At 38.4% G+C, this 8,183-nt stretch overlaps 2 protein-coding genes across 2 annotated transcripts; one reads left to right on the top strand and one right to left on the bottom strand.

Annotated features, from left to right (window-relative positions):
* Positions 1-220: 220 nt before the first annotated feature.
* LOC143461108 (ufm1-specific protease 2-like) lies at positions 221-4,716 on the bottom strand. The gene is made up of 9 exons (XM_076958893.1): positions 4,381-4,716; positions 3,746-3,884; positions 3,308-3,535; positions 2,559-2,841; positions 2,262-2,457; positions 2,057-2,203; positions 1,635-1,799; positions 1,118-1,319; positions 221-819 (listed from the first exon to the last, which is right to left on the bottom strand). The coding sequence occupies exons 1-9, from the start codon at positions 4,435-4,437 to the stop codon at positions 608-610; spliced, it is 1,629 nt and encodes a 542-aa protein (XP_076815008.1). The 5' UTR covers positions 4,438-4,716; the 3' UTR covers positions 221-607.
* A 1,231-nt stretch (positions 4,717-5,947) lies between these two features.
* LOC143458564 (polyprenal reductase-like) lies at positions 5,948-8,089 on the top strand. The gene is made up of 5 exons (XM_076955344.1): positions 5,948-6,225; positions 6,513-6,652; positions 6,733-6,884; positions 6,960-7,110; positions 7,319-8,089. Exons 1-5 carry the CDS (start codon positions 6,020-6,022, stop codon positions 7,576-7,578), a joined length of 909 nt encoding a protein of 302 aa, XP_076811459.1. The 5' UTR covers positions 5,948-6,019; the 3' UTR covers positions 7,579-8,089.
* Positions 8,090-8,183: the final 94 nt, after the last annotated feature.

The raw sequence follows: 8,183 nt of genomic DNA, 5'->3' as shown, positions 1-8,183 counted from the left end.
TATTCATTTCCACGACAAAAGTCTCGCAAATAGGCTACAATTTTCTCCCACTCGAAAAAATAAATAGTAGCTTTAAAAAGAATGGCAATGACAACTTTCTGGATTATTTCCTTACTGTAACTGCAAATAAACGGTAAATCTCCAGTTCTCTTATCTACCCGGCTCAAAATTGGTTTAAATTTTGCTTATTATCGTCATCCTTAAACTCGCGCGTTACTCACTCATGTTGCCTTTTGTATTATTACAAATAAAACAACTTCCCGAATTAAAAGTAACCAACAAGCTTGTCATGTAAACACTGCACAATCATGAATTGGACTGTTGCTTGTTGCAATGTCGGCCACAATTTGGTTCTACATCCCGTCAAATCCAAGTTGTTTTCGTTGTAGGGCAAAGAAATAAGCCTTAGCACCACCCGTTACACTTAATTAGCGTAAATCATTAAATTACTTGAGAAAAATGCATCGCATTAAATCAAAAAATGATCAAAAATTTCAATCGTCCTTAGTAAAAATATAAGACTTAAGATTACGCAATGTTTAAGTTTTGGGACTTTCATGAACGCAACACCTCAGCCTTCAACCACAACACGCACCACAGCAAGTCATCAGCAGAGAGTTGGTCTCTGAGGGAGGCAGAGGTTGTAATAAGCCTTTTGATCCCAGAATGATCCTCTCTTCCACCCGCACCATCCTTTATCGATGATCGTCTTCAGATCCTCACCACCGGTGTAGTGCGGGTCCAGGATGAGGAACCTCGTCTCCCCGCTTGTCTCGCTGAAGCAAACTCCGAGGATCGTGTGGGCGAGCACTCCTCCACCTGCGTTATATGATGTTTGTGGTAAATGTTAGTGACAAACTACGCAGCGGATATGTTTTAATGAAACCAAACCACAATAAATTTCAGATATTGTTTAGTTGTGTCAACTTTCATTATTTGTTGATTATGACTCACTATTAATAGCTGTTTGCATCACAGATTCAAGTTAACATTTTACCATTGATCGATAACTTACTAACCTACCAGTGCCTGGTACTAGTTATTCAGCACATCACAGAATTATTTACCACATGTTGCCATTTCAAACCACATCAAGCATCAACTTATCGTGAGTCACCTATCATTACGGGTGTCCCCTGGTTGTCAAAGTGCATTGCGAGTTCACGACCTCTGCCCTCCAACTCTGACCCCTGACTGACGAACATGATCTTGGACGTGACTCCGAGGTATTCACTCAGCACATTGTTGACCTCGATTGACCCGATCCATTTACGAGTTCCGACAAATTCTTTCGGTTTGTCCCCAACGTCAACTAAAACCTTCAAACATCAAGTTGAGTGATGAAGCACATAAACATCTTATAACAACCGGCATATTGACTCGCAAGCTGGGCTCATTCATGCATGACACGGGGACCTACTCTGTAAAGAGTAGTGTCAAAAATAGATCGTTTTATAGGAACATTAGAGCAAATCTTGTTGCAAACCATGTCATCACGTAACGAACATAGAGAGCTCTACTTAAAATAAAAGCATGTTCACTCAAATTAGCAAGTCCAATGTCAGTAAACACCTGCAGTTGCACCAACTTGAGTCAGCGACGTAGGTTAATGTCCAATAATATCGACCACTCACTTGTTGTATCTCATGGTGGGTAGGGATGGGCTTATTGGTGTACCCTTGGTGCCTAAACCAGGACATGAGGGTCTGCAAGGAACGATAGGCACAGCCCCATCCGTTATCATTGAAGTTGTCCTGCATGTAGTGGTGGTAGCTGTATAGACCATGCACTGTGTACACCTGCAAGGTGGAAAATAATCAGAAATTCTTTCTTAAATTTAAAAGCAACACCGCAGCAGGACCAAAGTCCATCAATAATAAGGAGCAGACATGACCTATAATAAGTTGCAATGTGCTTGTCTCTATAGCAAAGTCAACAGATTCACGTTAAATCTATTTCCAGTGCAGTGCATGCATTCTCGCAAATCTGGATCATATCAAACTTGACATAATGAACGGAGTGCAAGCAACCAGGAGCGGACAATCAATATCTCCACCTTTCCGTCAACAAGTTTGGGGCAAGGTAATGTCTCATGTGGGTTGACAAGGAGTTCTTTGCTAAATTCTTTATCAAGATTCAATGAATTTGCTCGTCGGAATATTGGTCGCTCACATGATTCGCAAAACAACGGATGCAAAGTTTCCTGTAAGACACAACAAAGTCATCCCTAATTCCAGTTACAAATGTTATGTCTGACTCACCCTCCTATATTGTGCGAGGTCGTCGTCACTCTGGTTGGCCGGGTAACAAATTGACACCGGGTGGCACCATCCTGGCACATTGAAGTCAAAAAACTGGAGAACCGGCAAAGAAGTTGATGTTTTGTTGTAACTTTCGAGCCAGACGTTTATGGAATGCAAGAAACATCGCAAAGTCATATTCAAGTCAGTGACTATTCTAGAAAAGTCAGATTTAATTTCAAAGTGTGTAAGAAATATATTTTCATAAGCAAATAGGACAAAGTTACAAGAATACATCGTTTCATCGATATATCATACTTGTTTGATGAAGAGTCCTTGTTGACGTAGCACAAGCCATCAAAGCGCACAGGTACTTGATAAACTGCATGAGAGGAAGGTTGACAACTTAGGACTGGGGCGACATTATCCGATGATGATTTCGATTTAACAATTTTCACTTCCATGCCGTTTGAGAAATCAGATTTTGGAAAACATTTGACGAATTCTCCATCATCGCAACTTTTGATCAGAATATTCAGCGAAGGAACGAAGAAAGTTGTTTCATCAGAAATCAAATTCTCACTTCTGACGCTCAATCTTCCTACAAGACAAAGGTAAAAACGATTTTATGAAAGTTAATACAATGTTTCAACTGAAAACACCGTGTGCAAATATTCAGCTGTTAACTTGCTGGGTCAGTGGTTTTCAACCTAATTAGTGTTGCCTTGGAGATAAATTTTCCAGCCCAAGTACTACTGGCCAAGACTACTACTACTACTTCCTACTGCTACTTCCAGCCAAGACTGGCGCCTACTCATTACTTGCGCCATCTTGTTGTTACTGAGTTCAATATAGAATGTCTAGAATCCACTATTGCCAGATATAGTCGGTTGAACAGAGCAATATTATTTAATTTCAATTAAACATTTTGGTCACAAAATGACACGCAGCTAGAATCTCTCCAGTCACCTTTGACTCATGAAGTGGTGCCCCACTGGTACCTGGGACAGAGACCAATGGGCAAAGCATTAAACAAACAAGTAGGACGACATGAAGCATATACCCACCATTGTTCATCACATCCACCTTCGTATTCACTATGAGCTTGAGAGAGAAAGTTGAATCTTGAAGCATTCGTCGTGCTTCGGTGAGCGTTATGGTTCGTGGTTTTGTTTTTTGTTGATCAAAACTAATTATGACATCATGATTGATCAATGAAGCATGAAAGATGGGTTCAGAAAACGACAAATTTTTGTTGTTTTTTGATTGATTAAATTCACCTTTTACTGATATTCCTGCAAAGTGAAGCTAATGTCAGTTGATATATGTTTTATTTGTGAATATATTTTGTCAAAACAACAAACCTTTTTGAATTTTAATAAAATCTTTAGACATTATATCTATGGCCGAAACTTCCACAAACAACACAAATGGCAGCACAGACCAAATAAAATTAAACAGCCTTAAAAAAATATTTAAAATTATGACCATCGAACCCTACTCACCTCCTGGTAACCACGTCTCGATCTGTGATGTGTTTGTGATGTCATCGCAGCTTAAACAACCAGTAATCAGAATTTCACCTCGGATGGTCAGTCCGACAAGAACACCGCTTCTGTCTGCTTTGAGGCAAGCAACCACTTTCTAAAACAAAATCTAGATGTCACATATCTAACACTTCACTTTCAGTCGGTACAAACTGTACTTTTCTATTTGCATTGTTTATTTTTTTGTCATTAACTGTGCGGCGCGAAAGTTACAACGCTAACCATTGTAGTTAAGTCACAACAAAACACATTCTCACAATCAATTAATGAGCAGGAAAAATCATCAAAATCATGCAAGATAGCAATAATAGAATTGTGCTATAAGATGGTAGGTTAGCATGATCACCAAACCTACATTCTCTTCTGATGCAAGATAGCAATAATTTGAGAGCAATAAATATGAAGTGTAAGTAAAATTATCCTTGTACAAATTCTAGAGACGCAAGATCTTAGCTACAGCAGTAATAAGATTGAAGGGGCGCACACATATCTTGCTAATGTGCAAAATACTATTAACTTAAAAGAAAAGTAGTCTAGTAGTCTTAGCTAGTAGTCTAACATAACAAAATTGTGCCTTCCACCAGCTCACTTACATGCAATATGTTGTCTGTTATGAAAATGTTTTCTCCGTCCAAGTCTTTCCCTTTCATTTTACCAACGCAAACTCACTAAACAGAAATATTGAATCAAACTTTTATCCAAGAAGAATCAAAAACACATAATATTGCCAAAGTTTATAGGTCTAGCCGGTTTCTAGCGAAAAATCGCACATTGCAAAATTTTTCTCTGTTGGAAAAGCCTAGATAGACTAATAAAACAAAAAAGTAACTATCTTCCCATAAGTCTGTATGTAGGTTATTTAAGCCTGTTCTTAAAATCAACAGACTAAGCTTGGAGAACAAGTAGGCAGCCAACAACGATGGTAGTCACTACTAGGTAGTGGGCCACTGGCTGCAAAAAACGAAAGTACGTGTCTTTTTCCAGACTTGTTTTCTTACTCAGCTGTGATTACTCGAGCGGAAAATTTCAGAATAAAGTTTTTGTTTGTGTCATCATAGATAATTTACATATACAGTATTTAAATGCTATTATTCTATTCTATTGCGTCATTTAATGGTCATCACTGAAGTTTAATGTTGACTGACTGTCGGTGCCAATTAAACACCAATTTCGCAACAACGTCACCTTGGTTCGATATCCAGCGGCGTGTTGGTCGTTGTCAGGTCGCAATACTTTCAAAGAAGACATTACTGGCGCACAATTCTGATATTGAGCAATACAAAGTAACAAATAAAAATAAGTGAAAGTATTTTTACTTCAAAATAACACTGATGATAAAATTTATAAGACTGCAACCGAGATAAGATTAATCATAATAGGATTCAAAGGTAAAAAATTGAATAAATCTGGAGAATATATCTAAAAAGTTGGTTAATATGAAAAAAAAAACGATTTGAAAGCTGTCATTTGGGGGATTTTATAAGTTTGATGGTGAAAAGTATAATCATTGGAAAAATTCACTTTCCTGCTTATACTGAGTAGGAGAGCGTGCACGGAGCAGTATAATCTGAATTCTTTGTTTACTTATGGAAAGATGACGTCAAACAACGTCAACGTCAAGTATATAGTGTGTAAGTTTATAAGTTTGATGGCGAAAAGTATAATCATTGCGAAAAATTCACTTGCCTATTTCTGTTGAGTATAGAAAAGCGTGCACGGTTGCAGTAAAATCTGAATTCTTTGTTTACTTATGGAAAGATGACGTCAAACAACGAATTTTACCTCGATTGTATTTTACAATTTAGCAGGAACGCAAAAAGCTTCCTTTCTCTAGGCCAAGGTGATGAGTTTCGGTCTCGTGTACGTGTATTATAGGCTAAAGGCCTTGCTGTCTTATTGTCCATTATTAACTCGTAGGTCTAGTACTAACAGATCACAGATAAGTTTCTAGGCCTAGGATGCGCTGTTTTTCTTGATGCAGAAAGATTGTTTATGTGCCAATTTTTAGCTGTAAAATTTTAATCTTGCTCCCGAATCAGCAATTCTGGGTTCTAGTGCAGAAGAGTGGGGTCTTTTTCTTTTGCACTCCTAGGCTATATCTGGATCGAGTAGTGTGAAATTATTTTGTCATAAATTTCTTCTACTAACTGTAATTTTTACACCGTCACAGGATTAATAGAACCAGCATTTCCAGGCAATTGTTGTTCAGTGACTTTACTCATAACTGATGAAATGGAGGATTTATCATATTATTACATCCTTGGTGTCCCGGTCACCATCATGAACGTGGTGTGGATTGCCATAACCACCCTGCTCATGGCAAGTTACTTTTCAAACCATATTCTCAAGCCTGGAGGTGCCACAGGAAGCATTTTCAAGTATTTTATCGAATATGGAAAGTCACAAAGCATCAAGGTTGGATTCGATTTTCCAAAACGGTAATTTTTAATCACTTATTTTAAATGTTAAATTTATTTGTTAGTTATGATTTATTTTGTACAAATGCATGTGTTGTATGTTGGCGGCTTGTCGGTCGTTTATGATATTTTAGCTGAATTTGTTGGCTTGTTAGCTGAGTGGTCAAGCACTAGCCTTGTAATAAAAGTGGCTCAGGTTCCGTGTTCGACACCCAGTGGCGCCACACAATGACTTTCCCCAGTCCGAGGATAAAGATTATCACACCATATCATAACCATCCGTATTTTAAATCAAATTTGTGTTTCAGTTATTTCACGCACTACTATGTTCTTGCCACACTGTGGAACGGTGCCTGTTGTTTCACCATCCTCGCTCTATGCTCCGGTCGTCTCGACAACAACTGGGTTGCAAATACTTTTATGCTTCGTGAATCTGATCAACCTAAAGGTAAAAATCCTGAGCACGAAAGCTTGCTTGCATATTCTGTTACTCGTAATAAATCTTTCATTGTCTTGAAATATTTTCAGGCGACCAATTGTCTGTAATAATGGTGATTATAATGATCACTTTGCACTCAGCAAAGAGGCTTTATGAGTGCCTTTTTGTCAGCGTGTTTTCTTCAAACGCAAGAATCAACGCCATCCACTACATCTGGGGATTCACATATTATCTTCTGCTGGTGACAAATTTTATTTGAATGATTTTGTCGGCTTTTTGCTGTGGCTATAAATAATTAAGCATTATGACATCACAGGCTCCAACGTTAATCTCGGAGTGCCTTCCGTTGAACAAACTCCCGTTTGGATCGATCCAGCTCCGTCATGTGATCGGAATTGCAGGTTTCATTGTTGCATCATTCATCCACCACCAGTCACACCTCATCCTCGCCAACTTAAGGAAAACTGGTGAGCTCAGTGGTTGCCGTGGTTACTGTATTTGTTGCCTTCAATGAAAATTAATCATGTTAAGATTTTTAACAATCTGGGCACACATTGAAGGAAGTTTTATCTAGCATCTTGGCACGACGGTATATTTAGACTTAACTGTTGGAGTCAGCAACACAATGTGTTTGTGCATTGACTCTGTACTCAACTGACTCTTTCAATAATGCAGGAAGAGTCAAGCAAGAGTCGCATGGACTACCACAAGGTGGCCTCTTTGGTCTCGTATCGTGTCCTCATTACTTTGCTGAAGTTTTGATTTATGTCTTCACACTGGTCATTGTGAGGTCACAATGCGTGTCATGGTGGGTGGTACTTGTCTACAACATCGTGGCTCATGTCAACATGGCAAAGGGCGCCCACGTGTGGTATCAGCAAAACTTTCCCAATTATCCACAGAGTAAAAAAGCTTTTATTCCGTTTCTTTTTTAAACCTCTTCTGCCTCCGTCTGATTTTTGCTGCTGCCGTAATTGTCTTTCTAATTTGTGTGCATTATATACTTTCTGCTGTGTTTAAATTTATCATTCTGTCAGTGTTCTTTGAACAGCAATATTATCCACCATTCAACTGGTTAGGGCATGTGCAGTCTAATTCCGAATCTTTATTTTAGAAATTGATGTTTAACACGTGGTGCCTCGTACTCTTGCCACATTTTAGAGGAAATTTGATTTGAAATGAGCTCGAAACTGTTTTTACACAATAAATAAAATTATGCGCCTGCCCACCGTGAGCAATCATTCCGCAAGGTTCGTATTTGCGTTTAAATTGTCTTCTGAATTCAAATTTATCGTCACTTTTAGTGCTTCATAATAATTTCGACCACTGTGTTGAAGTAATTCATCAACAAATGCATGTATTTCTGCACCTCATGCTGGTACTGCATTTAATTGGATATTTGATTTGAAATTGTGTTTGTGCGATCAATAAAATAATGCAGCTACCCGCCTAACAGACTGTATTTAATTGGATTACCTCATGCTAATACCTCATGGATATTACCTCATGCTGATACTGTATTTAATTGGATGTTTGATTT

The sequence above is a fragment of the Clavelina lepadiformis genome, chromosome 1, assembly GCF_947623445.1.
Source record: "Clavelina lepadiformis chromosome 1, kaClaLepa1.1, whole genome shotgun sequence".
Classification (NCBI taxonomy): Eukaryota; Metazoa; Chordata; class Ascidiacea; order Aplousobranchia; family Clavelinidae; genus Clavelina; species Clavelina lepadiformis.
Note: the sequence above shows the minus strand (reverse complement) of the source record. Positions and strands in the feature narration are given on the sequence as shown.

Coding starts and splice junctions, on each gene's coding strand:
- LOC143461108 (XM_076958893.1), bottom strand. CDS start 4,437: ATGAAAGGGAAAGACTTGGACGGAGAAAACATTTTCATAACAGACAAC. Junction 3,885..4,380: donor TAACAGACAACATATTGCAT/GTAAGTGAGCTG, acceptor ATTTTGTTTTAG/AAAGTGGTTGCTTGCCTCAA. Junction 2,842..3,307: donor GGTGGATGTGATGAACAATG/GTGGGTATATGC, acceptor TTTGTCTTGTAG/GAAGATTGAGCGTCAGAAGT.
- LOC143458564 (XM_076955344.1), top strand. CDS start 6,020: ATGGAGGATTTATCATATTATTACATCCTTGGTGTCCCGGTCACCATC. Junction 6,226..6,512: donor GGATTCGATTTTCCAAAACG/GTAATTTTTAAT, acceptor TTTGTGTTTCAG/TTATTTCACGCACTACTATG. Junction 7,111..7,318: donor CGCCAACTTAAGGAAAACTG/GTGAGCTCAGTG, acceptor TCAATAATGCAG/GAAGAGTCAAGCAAGAGTCG.